General features: G+C 39.3%; 1 protein-coding gene across 4 annotated transcripts in view; it reads left to right on the forward strand.

Moving 5' to 3' along the window:
- Positions 1-21,656, forward strand: part of MITF (melanocyte inducing transcription factor) — a 220,648-nt gene that overhangs the window by 126,829 nt on the left and 72,163 nt on the right. For all 4 annotated transcript variants that reach the window (XM_042929959.1, XM_042929960.1, XM_042929961.1 and 1 more), the window contains exon 2: positions 5,621-5,873. In XM_042929959.1, the coding sequence (XP_042785893.1) occupies positions 5,621-5,873 (253 nt within the window). The remainder of the gene's footprint in view (positions 1-5,620; positions 5,874-21,656) is intronic.

Genomic DNA, 21,656 nt, shown 5'->3' on the forward strand with positions numbered 1-21,656 from the left:
TTCACCATACCTGAAATCAGAATGTCCAGGGTGGGAGACTGGGACACAGTCCTCAGCTAAGTTTGTGGCAGTCACTCTTGGATTTGGAAACTCCTGTGGCTTAACCTATCTATGACATGGCTTTCTCACCTGTGTTTTGCCTTCCCGTGTCTCCAGTGTGTATTTGACCCTCAGTCCTTGTGCTTTTCTGGACATAATTATATTATACTCCAGTGCAGGCTGATGCTAGGCTTTGAGCTCTATCGACTTAATGATTATAATGAAGATTAATTTTCCCTGGAGAAAAATGCTAGGATTTTTTACTTTATATTTCATGAGAGAATTGCAGGTTTAAGAATCTCCCTCTACTCCTGCAAAACTTTGTCACATTCTCTGCATTAAATGGGGATTCCCTAAATCTTAAGCGACAGATCCGCTGTGGTCCAAACTTGCGTGTGGACTTGTACAAAATTGTTTCTTGGCATCAAAAAAGAAGAAGCATGTTTATGGTTTAGCATTTCTTTTACTACTAATTTTTTAACTCTGTTCCAGTTTACTGGACTCTGTGCCATTGTGGGTTTTTTTTTTTTTTTACATCTGTTACAGATTTTGATCCTCATGACAATGTTGATAGGCAGATGCATTACGCAGTCCTTATAAATAAGGAAAACTGAAGCTCAAAGAGATTGAGTAACTTGGCCAAGGTCACATGTTAGTAAGTGGTGGAACTAGACTCTCGGTGGAGAGTCCTCGGTGGAACCGAGTCCTCTCGGTGGAACAGTTCCTCGGCCTGAGGAACTGAAGAGAAGAAATGAAGAAAAAAGTGTATTAGCTCCTTCAGCCCAGAGACTAAGTTTCAACTGACAACCACTTTTCTGCCGTGGGTGACCATGAGAGGGCGATCAAACTGACTCAAAAGGTCTAGTAAAGGGATATTGTCATCACTGTCAAAGATGAGGGGTGCTTGGGCAGATGTCGTGTGGATGGCAGGGGACTGGATTTCATGGAATTTCTGATATATTTAAGTGGTTGATGGGAGCAGTGGAATTCACTGTTTGGATTTAGGAATAGACAGGATACTCGGAGCACATGCCCACATACCTGTACCATCTCAGAGAAGGAGGAGGCTTTGAAGTTAAAATACAAATTCAGCCATGGAGGGCGGGCGGGGGACTCTGGTGACAGGTGTGGCTGCCTGACGTCTTACAGCTGCTGTGTTTCCGAATTTACCTTACTTAGCTCACTCAGTCACTGCCGGGCATTAAGGAGGTGGGGTTTGGAGAGGATCAGAGAGGTTGAATGGCTCATTAAAGATCAGACTGCTCAGCAATGACTAGAACTTGTGTCCGGTTGATGGCCTTCCTGCTTGAATCACTATTGAGAAATTCACAGCTCTCCGGGAAGTTGTGCGTCTAGCTTCAGTGCTTTGGGGAAATGTTCGTAAAGGCGTTTGCCTTTCCTTCATTTGGCTGTAAAAGGGTAATTTCTTACAGAGAGAACACCTTCCCATGTGGAACTCTTTAAGAGTCAGATAATCTGGATAGCTGACTTAGTTTTGGAGCATCTCAGAAGAATTTTGTGACCGTGGCTTTAGATGCTGTGAGATTAGAACCAGATAGTCCCGGCACCTGGCACAGAGGAAGCACTCAGTGACTAGTTGTTGAATAAATGACCTTTCCATAATCTGATTAAAAGGAATCAGACTCACGGAATTAGGATTATCTAGTGCAGATTGAGCTTCATGGGCCTTGGATGAGCTCAGTTAGCTTTTAAAATTAAATTCATTTGGATGACTCTCCTTGCTTATCACTAATGACTTAAGCATCAGATCCTCAGTTTAAAAGTAAGCTTTTGAAAAAAAAAAAAAAAAAAAGGTTTTGTAGCCACACGTATTGTTCTCACATAAACTTCGACTTTGAGTTTAAAACATGATGCTCATTTGTCCTGCTAGCTTTTTGAGGGGTAGATATCTTCATTTTTGTTTGTCTATAAGGTGATGATTGCAGATTCAATTACTTCTAAGAGGCTGAGGATCTGGGAGTCATCTTTAACAATGTAGAAATACCCCTCAGGGAGTGTGTGCAGTGAAGTGACTACAGTCTTCCTTTTGCATTTTTTTTGAGAAGATTTATTAAAATAATTTCAATTAGCCAAGCTCTGCTACATTTTCTTTATTGGAGTTTCAGTTTATTTATATGGGTATACTGTATAAATATACATTTTTCCCCCCGATAGGATATTTCTATAAATGCCTTAAATGATATTGTTGTGGGCTTAATGTCTGGAGTCTTAGCGTGGTTGATAACTAGTAATTTTAATTTAAGATGTCTCAAGAATGCTTTACTGTTAATTGAAAGGATTTTTCCCCCAGTATCACAGCCAATGGCTTGTCTTGAGCAGCTAATTAGTGCGATTATTCCACAGCTGCATTTGCTACAGCACAAAGGTTTGCTCCTGTTTTTATCAAAAGGATCAGTCTCTCTGGGAATGTTTTAACCTGACAGGCTTTGAATAGTAAGACCGTTTATTTATTTATTTTTTAATAGCTACTCCCCCCTTCTTTTCTTGGTTCAAAAAACTACATTTGAGCTTTGAACACATACTCAAAAGCGGGAAAATACATTCGCTTTTTATGCACTTTTCCAGAGCCTTACCTGCTAAATGTATTATTTTGGGTAACGTCCAGGTATTTTTTCTGTGTGCTTGAGTGCATCATATTAAAATAATAAGCAGGGTATTAACGTTGTTCAATCTGTGTGCGTCTGTAGGAAACTGTGAAGGAAAAAGGGTTTAAGTCTTCTGGAATGCTCAAGACATGCAAGAGAACCAATGCCCTGGGTACCATCATCACTTTCCCTTCCTACTGTCAAAATACAGTCTGCGATGTACCCCATCTCTTTTGTTCCAGGCAAAGGGGGACTTTGATTATTCAAGTCATTCCTTCATGTTTGCAGATTAGTTCATGTTCATCTTGTTCTTAAATTAGTGACATGTATTCTGCCATTGAAAAGACTGTTATGGCTTTATTGTAATTTGGGGGGGGGGACTAAAAAAAAGAACGAAAGAAGTTTATCTATAATTCCACTTTCCATCTGGCAGCTAAGATGACATTTATACAATCCCCGCTAAGCATGTGTATTTGTGTACATAAACACACTTTACTTATTTTAGACTAAAACATAAATACACTTTTATTTCCTACTTTTGTTCTTGTTATATACATTTTTCACTTTGCTCTGTAGTACAGTTTCTTAAAAAATAGTAGTATGTGATATATATATATATATATATATATTCACCTATTATAATTTTGTTTTTTAACTTATTTTACTGTTAAATATTTTAAATGGCTTTATTTTTCCCCCAACTTTACTGAAGCATAATTGACAAAAATTGCATACATTTGAGGGGCATAACATGATGACTTGGTATATGTACACATTGTGAAATGATTACAGTCAAGCTAATTAATATATCCATCACATCGTTGCTATTTATTTTCCTTTTTTGCCGTGAGAATACTTAAGATCTACTCCTCCACCACATTCCAAGTGTATAATACGGTATTATTAACTCTAGCCGCCATGATGAACATTGGATCCCTAGAACTTGATCTTATTCCTCAAAGTTGGTGCCTTTTGACCAGTATCTCTCCTTACAATTTAATGATAAAGTAATCACTCTCATATTCAGGCAAAATTTTAGGTGGTTCAAAATATTTTGCAATTTGTCAATAGCTTTGTGATGTCAGGTTTTCCACGTTTTGAATTGTGTTCTTAGGAAAATTGTCCCTGGATGTCATTTTTGAGTCATATTCTATGAACAGTATTACAGCTTTTTGATAACACTGTTTTACTCATGCTTTTCTCAGTATGGTTTTCTTAAAGGATTGTAATAATATATATCCGCAGTGGCTCAGACTAAAATGATCAGTACACTTTCTCTGGTAGTGAATATTTTTTTAATTGGGTCACACTGTGAATACTTTTTTTGTAGCTGCCTTCTGTAAGTTTGTTATATTGTGTAGTTTTTATTCCAGTCACAAATCTATTTCTTCACCATTTTTAATGGCTGCATAGTATTACATTATATGAACCTGTTATGATTTCCTGTACTAATTTCCTGTGGTGAGTGTAGTTTTTATTACGTAGCTTTCTGGAACCGTGCAAGGGAGAAGCACAAACATCTTTTCATCCGTTAGCATGTGCAGAGTTTGAAGGTTCCTATCTTTTAAGGAGTTCGTAAGATCTGCCAATGGCTTGAAGGCTTTATTTTGCCTTTTGTTGAAAGGTAAAGAAAATACTGGGATTTATACTCAAGGAAGGAAGCTAAAACTACTCATGCTTCATTTGCAGAGGGACTTCCTTGGGAGTGACTGTTTTCTCAAATGTCACTTTTTTTCCTGTTTCCAGGTACTAAGGTTTTGTACCGTTAGCCCTAAGCAGAGACTTTTTTTTTTTTTTTAAGAATGCTATATTGCTGGAAATAAACAACCGAAAATTCTAGCTGATAATAATAGCCATGACAAAGCTTTATTGAGGCAGCACTACATGGCACTCATTATACTAGACAATTTATGTGTATTGTTTTATGTATTATATTATTTAATGCTCACAAAATCCCTGAGAGGTTGGCTCGTAAAATGTAAGTGATGTAAGAGAAGTTTTAAAAACACCTCCCTCTTTGATAAATGAGTAAGTGTGTAAAAAACTATTATTATCCCTCCTTTCCGGATACGGTAACTAAGGCAGAGGGAGGTTTAATAACTTGTTGATGCTATAGAGCTGGCAAGATAAGCAGTCACAACCCATATTTAGGAAAATTAGGAAGTCTTTTCTTCCTAACATAGGACTGGTGTTTAAGCTTTTTCTGTAATTTTGGATAGAGCAAGCACCAAAACCATTAGAAGTAGGCCGCATGGGGAACTCGCAGACACATGTAGGAGAGAGCTTGCCAAGATGAATCAGGAGAAAAGACGGCACAAAGAAAACCAGATGGAGAATAGGGTTGTCAAACCGGCTCGTCCTCTGCCCCCTTTCCCCCCCACAGCCTGTAGTCTGGTGTTAGCGTTCTGGTGCAAATGCTTCTTTCATCAATGGTTTTTACTTCCCATATCCTTGCAGAATTTCCCCATGACAGAGTTCACCCATTCTTGAAATTATTCCCCGTTAGTAAACACCTTAGACATCTTCAAGGAATTTAGATAGCGCGTAGGAGTAGGTATTCGGTGAGATTCAGTTATGAAAAAGCAAATCAAGCAATTTATTTTTACATGTGGAAATCTGGGTGCCATTAAGACGCAGTGCCTCTTGGCACTTCATATGGCGGTGCTATATTTGGTGGTGATGAGTAGTATGTGGTATAAAATGTTCAAAAAAAAAAATTAAGCCGCATGAGAAAAATGCCTAGATGCAATCAAGCTGACTTATTTTAATTCAACTCCTAATGACTTCAATCCTGTCACCTCTTGATTTTCAATTACGCAGAGTACCCTTCTGCAACTTGATTTTATCTTCGCGCAGGATCATTTTTGTAGTCGGGCGCAATTTAGGATACCCCCCAAAATGCAAACGAAAGGTCTCATTAAGAAACTAAATGTTGTGCCTTTTTTTTTTTCTTTCCCTTTTTGGTTCTCCCACAGCAGTTCCGAGGAGCATCCTGGGGCCTCCAAGCCTCCGATAAGCTCCTCCAGTATGACATCACGCATCTTGCTACGCCAGCAACTCATGCGTGAGCAAATGCAGGAGCAGGAGCGCAGGGAGCAGCAGCAGAAGCTGCAGGCGGCCCAGTTCATGCAACAGAGAGTGCCAGTGAGTCAGACCCCGGCCATAAACGTCAGCGTGCCCACCACCACCCTTCCCTCTGCCACCCAGGTGCCGATGGAAGTCCTCAAGGTACGTGAGTGTCGCTCTTGTTGGTTGGGCCAAGCCCTCTTCGAGAGCAGCATTTTCCATTTCCTAGGTGTTTTCTTTCTCTGACTGTGTTTTTGGTCCTCTTGACCCCTCTGCATGCTGTCTGTCAAGGCCAACTCTACTCATGCTACCTGGCTTTGCATTTTAAAGGAAGGACGGAAAGTAACTGGGGATTTAGTAGTAGCCCTCACTATGTGGGGGAAGAGTGTTGATGTTCTATAAGAAACAGCCAGTGGGGACAGGTGCCTGTTGCAACGCTATCTTTCCATTTTTCTTTAGGAAAGTTTCAGAAATGGATCTCTGCTAATAACTTATGTATTTTTTTTTTTCCTCCCTCCAAACATTCCACGGCCATTCTTTAATTTTCTTCTTTATTTAGTAAGTAATCCTGGCTATAGAATCTGACCGTTTGGGAAAGTCCCTTCTGAGATAAACCTGTAGGAGAGCGTTCTTCACTTTAATAACCAAAATGCATAATCCTTTAACTGAAGTGGTCTGTTTGGGGCCCCTTTGATTTCTTGCTAGAGTAGAACCTGCAGGAGCTTGTTAGCATCATTCTATCAGGGACATATAGCTTCCTAATTACTGGGGAAAACTGTAACAAGTCTGAGAATAGAATTCCATCTCACACATGTGTTCCTTCACATCACACAGGGACATCCTCCCTGTTGAAAGATGAGCATTCCAACTCTTAAATATGACTGATGCAGGGAAAGCTAAAAGCAAAGTGAGGGAACTTCCTCACTTAAAAGAAAATTTTTTTAACCCATTCACCTAATTGATTCATTGTAAAGAATCCCAAGTGTTACTGTTCATTAAGCAATGTGAACTTTACACACTGGTGATTCATTGTTGGTCTTTGCATTCATTCATGTGCTCAGGAGAAAAACATCTCCCGCTATTTAAAGTTTACAATTAAAGTAAATAGAGAGATGATGTGTTATAACTGGAAGCAATATATGATTCTTACCAGGAAGTACGAAAAGATTCTTTAAAAACAAATTGGAAGTAATTGTTTTTTATTTGCAAAGACCCCTTTAAAGCGTAGTGATGAGATAATGAAGCTCTTTCATGAAAAAACAGGAATTTTGTGAGGGCAAAAGAGATCCAAACAGTTTAGCATAAACCATTACTCTGATGTGATTGAAGTTCTGGATATTGCCACAAATAATGGATATTTTGTATCCTCCCCACCTCCCGATAAAGGCAGGTTTTCTTTTAGAAATAGATTATATATTACATCTCTCTGTTCCGCTTGGGTGAAAATTGGTAATCGCTAAGTTTTTATAAATTTAAGATCTACGTTGTCTGGTGTTCACAGGAATCACATTTGTTTTGTCTGTGCCTTTTAAAGTTCTGTGAATTAAGTGATAATAAAATGTGGAGAAATATGTCTATTTTATTCACCGTAATAGTCTACTTTTCAATCTGAAGGATAAATTTTAGAAGAGGTGACGTGGATTTGTGCTAGTAGGTGATTTATGTCCAATTCGAAGGTAATGTTTCATATTGTATTAAAGTATATGAATTGCAATCACTACTTCTATTAAGGCAGTTATATGTGATGGTGTGGAAACCACCCACATGCAGATGCATTAAAATACCATTTCCACATCATCTTAAAAATGGACATCATTCCTAAATGTTTTTATTCCTTAAAATGTTATTTTGGAATTGCTTAACATGAAAATCTGGACTGAATGGTTTGAATAATATGCCCATTTTTCTTCACACGTTGCTGTGTCCTGATAACAGTGAGTTGAGCTACAACCCTCAATTTACTTATTACAGAAAAATGTCCAAAAGTAAAGCACACAGACATTGTTAGAACCCGGAGTACTAATCTACAAAGGAGCAATTGGTAAATTTATCTTTCACGCTGAATATAGTTTATTCTTGATTTCGTCAGTATATAAAGTAGCGAAGTGTGTCATGTAAATAAAAAGAAAGTATAGTTGGCATAGCAACGCAGACTGGTTTGATAGCTATTTAGACAAATGGTAGTACCCTTCGATAAAACACCAAATAAAAACACGTAATTTCCTATAAAATGACATCCTGAGAAATTAAAATAATATTTTGGAGGAGAGTAGCATGTAAGGGATGGCTTAAGATCTTTAAGAACTTGGTCCTTAAAAAGAGTTTACATATTTTCAGAACTTTAATGTATGAAAATACTGTTATGAAGTATTTACTATAGAAAGGTAAGCGAGAGACTGTGATCTTTTTTTCTTTTCCCTTGTACGGTTTTTAAATCGGAAGCATAATTTGGTAAATTTAAATGGTCACTAGTAAAAACTTAATTTGCTTAATCTTGGATCATTTTTCTATGAATATACATTTTCAAGGAATGAGTACTAGTATAGTAATTGAGTGCATTATGATACAGATGATGTCGAACAAATATTTTTTCATACAGTAGCCTGAGTCACTTCTTCATTTAATTTTTAAAGATTTAAATTGCTAAAGCAGAACATACCTACCTCTCATTTAGGTAGATGTGTGCAGTCAGAGGTACTAGCATGTGCTAGAGAATGCTGGTTAAATTTCCCCATCTCCCACTGGTTTTCAAGAACTTGATAGAAGATCACACATGCAAACTCGTTACCGACATTTTACTATCAGTGGGTTGAATGCTTTTGAAAAGCTAACTTCGTGTTTTCAGGTTAATTCCTTTCTTTGGCAGAGTTAGGCTTAGAGAATGGAGCTTTTATAAAGCATGTTTAAAAATTGTTGACAGCTTCCTGTAAACTTAGGTCCAGTCTTTGGAATCCGGATTAGAGGTTGGAAATTTGCATTACGACTTATTCCTCACATTTTCACCATTCAGTCTGTAAATCCACAAAGTTTTGCAGGATTAGCTTCTGGTTTTTTTATTTCATTACTTTATGGCTTTATTCTTCTTATTGATTTTCATGTTGGGTGATATGGACTGATTGATTAGTCTTATGGCCTTATATTAAAGTATTAGATGTATCATCTGGATTTCTTAAGAACAATCTAACTCATTGGCAATTTAGGGATGCCTCTTTGTCGTAAGTTAACCCCTGCTTCGAGTACGTAATGCTTTATTTATAGTAGTGAACACATCTCATATTTCAAATTATGAATTAAGAAAAAAGTCGCTAAGAACCGTTAATGGAAGCATTTCTTCTACAGGTGGGTCTTGTAGACTTGGGAGGTCATGCAAACCTTAGTTTTGCCGTTTGATCTAGCTTCTTTCAAACAAAAGCAGAGGAACCAGGGATAGACCCTGTGGACACATTTCAGGTCTCATAGCTGAAGAAACATCACAACACCAAGTAGTGTGTTACCTTCTGCACATTTACCAGGCAAGTGTAATCATAATGCTGACTGATTATAGGAGTGACTGGTTGCTCCGATCTTAGACTGGCAAGTTCATCAGAATTTCTTCCTCTGTTCCCTTCCATAGCATGGACTCTGACAGCTCATAGCTTGAAAACATGTTTGTAGTTTGAGGACATTTCTCTGTTCAGAATTTTGTAGAGAATTGCCAGCTCTTTCCCTTCCTTCCTCCATCCCTTCCTTTCTTTCACCTTGGAATTTAACAATTTAATAGCTAAGTGTTCTGTCTGGACTGGATGGTACATTGAAATGTTCTGTTCTACTTGGGAGAAAGGCTGTATGAATTTAAAAGAGAAACAATGTCTTTTTGTAATTTTGGGATATATTAAGTAGTTTGCAAGACTATACATTTTTATTTTTTCCTTTTTTTGATCTCAGATAATCTAAGAAGTTGGGCAGATTGCTACAAAAGTTGAAATGGCACTTGTGTTCATGAAATGCACAAACATTTTGCCGGAGCCTGCTACGTGGCAAACTGAACTTACTTTGGCATTTATTGGGGTGTATAATAATGTGGTACCCCATTTAGATACTCTAGCAAGTCAGGATGGAAGTCCCGCTTCCTTGTCACCTATCTCTACACCCAGTATCCCCTGAGATTTCACTAGTGAGGGAAAGGGTAGATGACTGAATTGCTGGCCTTTGTCCATAACTTTTGAAAACTACCTGGTGTAGAGTTTTCAAGGTGTTGCTTCTTAAGGTTTGAATACAGAAACATGAGAAAGGGTGTGTGGAGTTCTGTGGGCCGGTGGGTTATAGATCAGCAGAAGGGACTATTTCCACACTCCTCTATGCATTTAAGATGTCTTATTTTTTTTTTTTTTATCTTTTTAATGTTTATTTTTGAGAGAAAGACAGAGAGTGAGCGAGCGAGGGAGGGGCAGAGAGGAGACAAGAATCTGAAGCAGGTTCTAGGCCCCCAGCTGTCAGCAGACAGCCCGACACAGGGCTTGAATTCGTGAACTGCGAGATCATGACCTGAGCCGAAGTTGCCTGGTTAACCAACTGAGCCCCCCGCCGGGGACCCATCCACTGTGCATTTAGATTTTGTTCCTCATTTATTAGCTGGGAGTACAGAACCTTATTAGCATCATGGTGGTCACAGGAAGTAGGAACAGGTTCAGCATGCTTGCCTTGTTCCCCTTAGTTAGGGGGTCTCTTACTAGAGGTGCTGACCCCAGAAGAAAGGATGTCTGAGAATTCTTCTAATACCGTAGTCTGTGGGCCACCACATATTTATTCTTGTTCATCTGTGGTCCATCACATATTTTTGCCACTAGACAGTGTGACCTACACATTCCGTGAGCCTTAGTTTCAGAACTATTTATAAACGTTGGTGTCCTTTCATTTTTGGATCAAACTCTGTGTCTGGAAGGCCACATCCTTCTTCGGGCGGGGCGGGGGTGGGGGGTGGACAAACAGATTCCAGATTCAAAGAGCTTTTCATCCTCCCGGAGACCTCATTTCCCTATAGGGTCTTTGAGTCTCCTGGTTGTATCACTTTGATGTGTTCAGTGTCACACATTAGGTGATTTTTTTTCCTCTTTAAAACTCATTTTATTGATTTTTAAAAATTACAGACAATGTCTGTTAACATGGAATCTAGTTTAATAGCGGGGAAGAAAAATCCAACAGGAAACTCCCTCCTGCCTCCCCCTCCCTTCCTCCCTCCCTCAAGGTCCCTGGAAGGAGCTGCTATTAGCAGTTTAGGGTGCAGGCTTCTTAACCTCGCTGCTTTCCAGCCCTACAGTTGCCTTCGGTGGGAGCAAGGTCCGAAGAAATACATTAGGCAGTTTTGAGCAGGTAGACATACACCCTATCTTTCTCTGTGTTCACATTTACATATAGAACAAAAGAAATAAAGTTTCTACTTCCGGATTCTCTCTACTTTTGAGAATATTGCTTCAAACTGTTCTCCCTTAAGCAGAGTGGGGACTTCTTACTCTGTGTTTGGAAAGCAGTTGGATCATTTTGGGGTTGCAAGTGTGTGTACTAGCTTCCACGGGCACTGATTGACAGACCATTTGCCCCACCCCCCCTCCCCACCATGCTGCCTTACAAACCTCCGTGGGTAAGGATTTAGTAATCTCAGGGCTGGCGTAGGAAGGTGCTCCATAGACTTGTCTCACGTTGGTGAAGTCAAGCTTAACACAGGCTAAAGTAGTGTAAGAATCTCTGTAAATGTACACTGATTAATTTTAGATATTGTTTTCTGTCTGCACTGCTTGCAGTGACTCGTAACTAGTAATGAAATGCTGACTGAAGAGAGTCACTTTTGCTTAGATTTTTAGGCCTGGTCCACTTAAGTGGGCAGGCCCGTGGGGAGCAACTATCTCAAACAAAATACTCAATCTTGACACAGCTAAGCCTATGAATTAATTCCGCTTTTCTGAAAACACTGAAACATCAGCTCTGATCACCTGTGCACCTGGTAATGTTAGCACTAAATGTGAATAATTTCTCCCTGTGAGACCACAAGGCCATTTTTATGTGGCTGAGGAGTACACTAGAATCTGGGTGATTTGATTTCCTTAGGTAGTAGATAGACCAGGGGTGCTCAGTAGGCACGTGAACCATGCAGGTTTGGGAGGGACACTCTCTCTTTAGGCACAAGGATCTTTATCACCTTGTCACTGGGCTACTTTGCAACCACCAAAGTCATCTTGGGGGTTTATGTGAGGGAGTGGCTGCTTAGCTCCTTTGCTTTCTGCTGTGAAAAGAAGCCACGCAGATAGATGTGTCACCGTTCATCGACACAGTTCTCATAATTCAGTTCTGGTGGCGGTCAGGGTAACATCTTACAGAGAATATTAAGGTCTGGGGCCTGGGAGTAAGGACCGAAAACTAGAGTGGATCTTTTTTTGTTTGGCTCTGAAGGGTAATTTCTTTTTAATGTGATGCGATCTGTAGAGCATGCATCCTCAACCAGGGTGATATTTCCCCCCTCCCCTGCGGGGGGCAGAGATTGGTCCTTGGAGGGCGCAAAGTTGTAGACATTAGAGTGGTTTTGGCCTCTGAAGGGCCTTAGTATATAAACAGTTTATGTGCCTGTTAAAATTTCATGGGCGTGGGATTAAGAAGAGGCAGTTTGGGGAGAAAATGTCTCAAAAGACTCCTCAAGGGGAGTGATGATGAAAAAAAACGTTGAGAAACATTCCTGTAGAGTACTTAGCACTTTGCTCAACTCCTCTTTTTGTTTAGAGAACACTTCTCAATTCCTACATTCCAGCCAGGCTGCGTCTCCCTAGGAGAGGTGCTAGAATATCAGTAGACATGGTTGGCGTGTCCAGCACTGGGCAGTTAGTATTAGCATCCCCATGTCAGAGATATGGGAACTGAGGCAAAGGATAAGCAGTTCATCTAAAGTCGAGGGGGCAAGTGGTACAGTCAGGATTCGAACCCCCTCAGGTGGACTCCATGGCTCAGATTTCATTCGCGGGAGAGTAAATGGTCTAAGAAACTTCTGGAGGAAGGAGTAGCAGGGTTACTCTCTCAAGTGCCATGGCAGCCTAGGGCCTGCAGATGTTTATGAGAGAGCTTCAGGCCGTAGCTTAAAATTTTAATAAGAATTCTTGGTGTTAGGGGTGCCTGGTTGGCTCAGTCAGCAGAGCATGTAGCTCTTGATCTTGGGTTCATGAGTTTGAGCGTCACATTGTAGAACTAACTTAATAAGAAAATAAATGTAAATAAATACATAGATAATTAATTAAATAAATACATAAATAGATAGGAATTACTGGTGTAAATGTGGTATGGCCTAAAGCAACTTGGAGGAGGAATGGCAGTGACTCTACAGATATGGATCATTGGCTGTATTGGATTATAGGCTAAAGGCTTGATCTTCTTTATCTGATGTATTCCTCTAGCAATCCTATGGGATAGGTAGGATAAGCACCATCTTCCAGGTGAGGAAACTGAGGCAGAGAGAGATTTGTCACTGTGGTCAGACAGGCTCCACACCCTACCCTGTGTCTCCTTGGAACCACATTCCCTGCTGCCTCTGTGTTTTCCACAAAACTCAAGGACATACATTTCTAAAGAATCACTAATAACAGAATATGTTAGAGTCAAGTGGGAAGTCAGAGAGAAGCTAAAGAGGAGTTTTATCGGAAGGATACGTGATCTTAAGCATTTAGAATTATTTAAGGGCCCATCCATATTGAATAATTAGAGTGGGTCCCTCAGTCTCCATGATATGCCAGATGAAAGATCTAGATGTGTTCTTACTGTATTAAAAAGCCTGCCTGGCCACACTGACCACAAGGGTAATTTATGGTTTAGTTACAGTGTCATTACTGAACAAAAAAGCACTGCAGTGAAAGTTGCTGTGACAACATCCAAAAATTGTACCTCAGGATCACTCGTGTTCTAAAGATCGTGTTGGCTCAGGCTATCGCGACTTATATCCTTTATAGTCATGTATCTTTTAGTAATGCAGTAATGGCGCTAAATTGTTTTTGAAGTACTCATTTTGATGGACTCACACACATCTTTACATCCTTTAATTAGGAATTTTCTCCTGAAATTATGGTTGCATTTAGAGTTCTTCTTCCCCTCCCCACCCCCTGCAGTATTCTAGCTTTTGCTGTATTTGAGCCCTTAAAACTGAAGCTTCAGTTCTGATTCTTTTTCCCTTTGCTTTTAAGTGAATAACGTCGGCTGTAATACATCTTATATTACTGCACAGAAAGGTCAGAGGTCTTCTTCACAAATGTTACCTACTTATTCCCAACAATGAAAGGAAGGACTTGGATTCGAAAGACCACCTTCTATAAATACGCTCTTGAACAACAGAGATTGTGGACATGTGTAAGCACAATCTAATTTTACCATTGCCCTACTAACATCAGTGGGTGGGATCTGTGTTTGAAAAGATGTAAATCAGCACGGTGGCTGTGCACAAGGTTATGGCTGCAATCAGCGCTAGAATATTAGCTCTTGTCCTGAATATGTCTCTTCTTGTTGACTTCTTTGAGTATCAGCCTGCACTTTAAGGAAAACTTAACTCCTGACAATACACGGGTCTTTCCGACCTTGTTTATAAAGTAAGATGTTTTTGCGTGTCAGTTTATAACTTCGCACAAGTGGGATGAACCACAATTGGAGTATTGGAGGTGGAGGTGTCAAAGGCCTTATTTTATCGTTTTTCATGGGAGAGTGTGTGCATTCATTATGAATGTAATTAAAGTGAGCATCTCCAGTGCATTTTATTTAGGAGTCTTGACAGAGTCGTCTTCACTCACAACTTTCTGAGTGGCACAGTTCTTCTGCCAGGTGAGTTGACTAGACTTACATACATGATGTAACCCTCGTGGCCTTGCCTGCCAGAAAGATAGCAAGGTGGACGGGTCCTGAAACTTAAAAATGAAGAAAAGGGTTTGAATCACCCTGTTGTGAACAATTTTCGAAAGTAGTTAAGAGGCCCAACATGAAAAGCAAAATTCAGGTTTTTGCCCCCTTACCACCAGGCATGGCTTTGTCGTAATCTCCCCTGTTGGCCCTGAGTTTTGTATAATTAAAATTTAGGAGCTAGAAATTTTGTTGAGACTTAATTAGAAGCGACAAACCAGAGACATTCCTGCTGGTTAGGAAGGGCTTAAGAAATTCTTATTGGCTAAATTACAAATATGTAACATTTTTTTCTGAGCACTGCATGGTAGTTCTGACTGCCTAAAGGTGACAAGATTAGCTCTGTTTTTCTAGTGAGGTAGTAAAAATTAGATTAATAAGCACCAGGCAAAGAACCTTTTCTTTTTTTCGAAAGAAATCTTACCTTGAGTATTTCTGGCTGTGGAGATCGCTGCCTTAATTAGCCACATGGTCTTTTTACCTCCTGGGAAATAAGTATGGGATAAAATTGGGGATCAAGACGTAGGCGCACATTGACTTAGCACACGCCGCTAAGTAATTCATCAAGGAATGTTGGTAATTAGTCCTGCCTCTTTCAACTCTTGGCTTATTTCATAAAACCAGTTGATTTAAAATAATGCCTGCTGATTTATTACCAACACGTTTCAAGCCTGAGACTTGGCTTTTCAACAAAAGCGATATTGTGCAGTGATGGAAACGCGCCCTCTTGTTTTTGCGTTTTTACGAATTCTGAAGGGCCATTTACAGGCCCCTCTTAACTTTGTTGTGTTATTATTATTATTATTATTATTATTTTTACCTCATTCAGCATTTTACTGGGTTTTCTTTTGTCTCTTGCTGAAGAGAAAGGGGGAGCAAATTAGAAAAAAAATTCCAGGCTCTTGGAGGTTTTGGATGTGAGGTGCTTGTCAAAGTGTATCGGCTCACTGTGGTTTGATGGAATTTAATTTGAATCCTTCGCCTGGTCAGACAGGCTGTAGTAATGGCCTTTGCTCCTCCTGCACTCTTATGTGTTTGGTGATATTTATGACAGGCAGGTTCGTCTTAAAAGATTGAATTTATGAGAAGTACAGAACCTGATGACTTCGGCCTCATAGTCTTGGTTTCCGCACAGCCAGGTATATTATTATTCGGATCCTAAATTTCCATTCATGCACTGATGTGCTTCTTTATGCTTTGGGATGCAAGCACAATCCGCTTCCTCGTTGAAAAGCCAGGATTAGCTTGACTCCAGTACATATACTGGGTGACTTTGGGCAAGCTCACCGGTTTCTCTGGGCCTCAGTGTTCTCATCTGTGAAATGGAGGTCACAGTTTTTGTGAGGACCAAATGGGATCGTTCCCCCAAAGCAATGCTGCCTGGTAGAGAGGGAGCCACATGTGGGAAGCTAAGTTTTCTGGTAGTCACATTAAAAGCAGTGGAAAGAAACAGGGAAAAATGAGATGAATAATACACTTTATTTCATCCAGTATATCCCCAGTATTATCATTTCGACATGTCATCAATGTAAAGATTATTAGCAAGATATTTTCATTCTTTTCATTTTTCATACCAAGTCTTCAAAACCGAGTGTGTATTTTACATCTGCACGTATATCTCAGTTCGACAGTAAATTTTCGCCAGAACTACTCGATCTGCGTTAGCTTTTTTGAGGTTTAGAGTTGAAAAAGTGACTCATAACTCCAGTTGTCTCACACAGATTTAAAAGATTTCTAGTAACTAAATTGAGTATATGTCTTTAACTTTCGATTTAAATGAAGTAAAAATACAAAATCCATTGCCTCACTCACATTGCCCGCATTTCCAACACTAATGGTAGCCACACGTGGCCTGTGACCTCTGTGTTAGCCCAGACCCCAAAGCATTTAGCACACTGCTGGGTAGATTGAAAGTGCTCAGTCAGCGATTCTGCTTTATTGTTGTTGATAATGAATGATAGAATGATTCCTAGTTACTGGACTTATAACCTAAATATACTAATTAATGTCATCTCCATGTTGACATCTTTCTATGCCTTCATTACTCCTGCCTGGTAAACTGGGTTCCCTGCTGCCTCCCTCCTCACCAAAGAGAACATAAAAAAAAATTAGTCATTATTTTCCTTTTCACAACCCTTTGGAGCCCAGGTTAGCTGGGCTCATGTATGGTTGATATTTCCTATCAAAAACAGCCTCTCACAGGAGAGCACAGTGAAGGATACCCCTGCCTAAGGTGGCAGGGACCTGTCTCTGTCAACAGCCTCCCATTCAGGCCTGACTGTGGTAACAGCTCTTGACTTGTTAGTCACGCGTCTCGTTCATACTCTCGATCCAATTTCTTTTCAGACCTCTACATGTCACACTTACGTCGTGCCTGTCCAGTGTGTTCAAGATGTCTCAAACCCTGGGAATATATAAGCATTTTGTCGTTGTTCTTGATGCAAAAAAAAAAAAAAGACATTGAAGGAAAAGGAGATTGGTTAATCCCAGGATTAACTAATGCACTGTTTATTCATTAGTAGCTAAATTAACGTGTAGGTTATTGAAAACTTTTTTTTGGTGGTTTTTTTAAATATGTGTATTTATTTATTTATTTGCTTATTTATTTATTTATTTATTTATTTATTTATTTATTTAATTCTGTGCTCATGTTGCTAGGGCAATTTTTTTCCTCCGCTAATTTGCAGTATATTTTTAGGCATTTTCAGCACAGCTGATAATTCAGTGAAACCATTTTTCTTCCTTTTCTTGCTCATTGGGCACTCAAGTTTTCTGTTTTGCTACCAGTTTTGACCATCTATTAAGGCAGAAATAATTCACCTAAAATGATAGTTTATATTTTATCAGGTACTTTGTTATTCCTAATGCAAGCAATGAGTTGATTATATTGGAATTAAACTGTGTTTGAGAGATTTAATTTGTTCTTTATGTAATACTTTAAAAGTCTACAAAGTAACATTGTTGTTTAATTATAATCAGCAATAAAGTCAAGAAAGCAAAAATATTAACTATGCTATGATTTCCAGAAAGAAAAATCATTATGTTGTTAGATTTTATGATTTCCTTAGCTTGGAGTTTTATATTTTCTCAATGTTTATTACTTATTTTATTATCATCTTAATGTAAGTTAATAAACATAGAGGCCATTATAAAGTTGATTTCAATTTTCCTAATAGGTTTCCAGGTTTATATTAAAATCATATACCTCAAGAATTTTTTGACTCGTTAATTGGCATAACCTTGATAGAATTTATAATTCAGGTTTAGGTAATTTTGCCCATTTTTATTGATACTTGGACCACCAATATCTCATAGACAGGGGGGAAAGCAAGAACATTCTAGAAGGATATTTAATCTTGATGTAAACTTTTTTATTCAGTTTGACATGAAGCTAATGTGTGTAGGGCTTAACCCTACATGCTGTTTCTGGGAGAATATTCTGTAACTCAGCAGCTCTCAAAGTGCAGTTGGGGGGCCTATAGCACTTACATTATCTGGGAGCTCTTTTAGAAACACAAATTCCTTGAGTCAATCCCAAACCTGTTAAGCCAGAAGCTCTGGGGGGAGGGCCATTGATCTCTATTTTAGCCAGCCCTCTGGAAGATTCTAATGCATGCTCATGTTTGAAAATCACTGCTGTGGAATTCTGGAAGTTAATTTGTAAGAAACATAAGGAAAATTGGGAAATGCCAGTACTAATGGAGCCAAGCAAGATTCTTTCCCGTAGGGCTCCTTAGACCTATGGTAAACATGTGAAGAGCTATGGCACATCTCCAGCCGTGGGCCAGTAGGTAAGCACTTGCTTGAGGAGAAAGTGGAGGAGGAAGCCAAGCAAAGTAGATGTTGCTTTCAGGTAAAGTTGATCATTAGAGGTTGCAGAATATCCAGCGGCTCTTAAGAGTCTCCTGGACGTGGGTACATCCCATTATATGCGTATACTTGTGCAAAGTTGATGAAAATAGATTAATCCTGTAAAATCCTGGGTAGATAAGAAATAAGAAACTCTAAAATCACATATTGGTTCCTGCTTTAAACTATAGAAACCACTGTACCTTTGAAGGAGCTCTCAGGAGTCCGTGAATCCATTGTCCACAAATATTTATCAACTAAATTTATACCTCACTTACATATATGCCATACATCTGTCTCTCAAATAAATGTTGATGCTGCTGTCATGAAAAAAGTGCAAATTGATACAAAAGCCATGGATTTCATTGCTTTCCCTTATTTTTATACATTTTCTTTTTTAATATTTATTTATTTTTGAGAGAAAGAGAGAGAGAGGGAGAGAGAGAGAGAATATGAGGGAGGAGGGGCAGAGAGAGGGAGACACAGAATCCAAAGCAGGCTCCAGGCTGTCAGTACAGAGCCCAACGTGGGGCTCGAACCCATGAGCCATGTGATCATGACCTGAGCCGCAGTCTGACGCTCACCCGACTGAGCTACCCAGGATCCCCTTTTTTATACATTTTCTTAATGAAAATGTAAAATACAACTCCTAATCAAATAGGGCCTAAAGGTATTTGACCTGAAAGAAAGGTTAAGAGCTACTTCTTTTTAAGAAACTTTTTTTTTTTAAACTATCAAGTGTTATTTAAATTCTGCTTTCTGAAACTACATTCCTTTTGCCACATTGGATTTAGTTAAATGGTAACACAAAATGGCCTTTCAGAGTCCGAGGGACCCTAACATCTATAATTTCACAAGCAGCAGGCCCTTGATGGTCAGTCTGTGACATCAAAGGTCTTTACTGACGTGACCGTAGTCTTGGCTTTGCCTTTTACACTGGGGCATTGACATCAACAGAAAGTGTTTTTCCTTCTTTTTTCTTTTTCAGTATTCGTGTTCTGCCTGAAGGCAGTATATCCAGTGCATGTGGCCAGCTTGCCCCCTGGTTGGAGTAAAACAAAGGTTCATTTTTGGAAGCTCCACAGGAAAGACCAACTCTTTCTGAAGCTGGAGTCCTTAACTTGCACAGCCAGCATGTGGACCTCAGTCCAGCCTTCAAAGAGCCATGGCTCACGTAGGAGCCATCAAGTGTACTTTTCTTCCACTGGAAGATAGAGATTATATTCTTATCTTCTCCTACTGAGAGGTGGAAATCAGAAATAGCCCTAAGATGCCCCTGGCTAATTTCTGCACTGAAATTTTGTCTTTGTGGTGGAGTTACCATTTTTCTATTAGTGGTCATTCACAGAACTCTTGCCCAAAGGTGGGTGTTTGATTTTGTGCTGTGCCTGCTCTGTGGTCGCACTCTATACACCGAAGGGCATGGGACCCGGAGTTAGATTGGCAATGTCCAGATCTTTTCTGAACCACAGTTCCCTTGTCTGCATGACAAGGATAATAGAAGTCCCTAGTTCCTAGCGTTGCTGTGAGAAGCCATTGTGACATGATGCTTGCAAAGCACTTAGCTCTGTACCTGGCATTGTGCTTATTATTAATGCGGATCACTGTCGTCAGCATTTCAACTAGGGACACACACCAAGTCCACAGTGACTCAGCCACATAATGGGTGCTTGAGAAATGATTAAAAGGGTAGTGCTTTGGCAAAAGGTGGGGAATGTTGATTCTATATATGATCTGGAATTAATTTCTCCAGAGGCCTATATTCTTTAACTGGTAACTATTCAGTTATATTTCAGCAGCAAGGAATTTTTATTCTTGAAAAAATTTTTTTTGATATTTATTTACTTTTGAGAGAGTGAGAGAGAGAGAGCACAAGTGAGGGAGGGGGAGGGAGAGAGGGACACACAGAATCCAAAGCCGGCTCCTGGCTCTGAGCTGTCAGCAGAGAGCCTGATGCGGGTCTCGAACCCATGAACCATGAGATCATGACCTGAACCGAAGTCTGACACTTAACTGAGCCACCCAGGTGCCCCAGGAATTTTTGTTTCTAAAAATCATCTGACTTTGAAGGTTCCCTTAAGAGTGACTTTTTTTTTTTTTTAAGAGAGGAAAGATAGTGGGATGCTTGGCACAGGTTTTAACTCCCTGCCCCCACCCACTCCAAATTGCTTTACACGCATTACTTAAAATTTTTAGAAGTTGTTTTGATGATTGACCATAAAGATAAAATCTTTATTTATAAAAAATTGTGGGGAAAGTGGTATGAATTGGGGCTAAATTTAAAAAAAAACATTAATAGGTGTCAGGCCATCAAAATGCTCCCTGATTGTGAAATTAACCTTTCACTTACAATCTGAGAAGTTAACAATTTTGCTTCTCGAACTCTGGTTAAATATAAGTGACCATATATAATTTTATGAACTTTTTACTTTTGGAGGCATTATTGTTTTTAGGTAAGTAGAGATTCAAAATACATTTAATCACAGCATCTCATCCACGAGTTCCAGGGCCCAATTTATAGAGCCAGTCAGCTGATGGAAACCACTGTCTATGTTCAGAAATTTTCATCGCTAATCATATTGCATAATTATTTTTTCTCATATCCAAGTATTTTGATTCACATGTTCTGGGGTTACCTGACTTGTTCCTTACATGATATATCTTTTTTTTTTTTTCCTTATCTAACATCCTGCTGTCCCAGCACCGTCTCCTGTAATTTATATAAAATTTTAGTCTTGCCTTTTTGTTTTTTTGTCTTTCAGAAACATGTGTTACCTGCAGTGTTCTACACATGACACTAGCTTACTAGCTGACCTTTATTTTTGCCTTTAAGCCATTTATCTTATTTCTTTGGTATCTATTATCTTAAGATAAGACCAAACACCATTGTCTTCAACTGATATTACAGTGTTTGCTAGTTTATAATCAATACCACAGCGCTGAAATCAAACATACATACATGGTATCCATCCACAAGTCGGACGACCTTGGGGAAGTTGCTTTCCTGGGCCTCAGCCTCCCCATCTGACTAGCTGGTTTCAGATTTGCCTCCTAAAACTGACATTCAATGAACTGTCTCTTCTTTCTTCCATGAGAAGGGCCCACCTACACATCCCTGGAATTTAAATCGTGGTAAGATGAAGACGACAAAGGACTTTGAAAGCCCTTGAAGGAAACATTGGGTCTGTTTAAAGATGAGAT

Source organism: Panthera leo, chromosome A2 (assembly GCF_018350215.1).
Source record: "Panthera leo isolate Ple1 chromosome A2, P.leo_Ple1_pat1.1, whole genome shotgun sequence".
In the NCBI taxonomy this organism is placed as follows: domain Eukaryota; kingdom Metazoa; phylum Chordata; class Mammalia; order Carnivora; family Felidae; genus Panthera; species Panthera leo.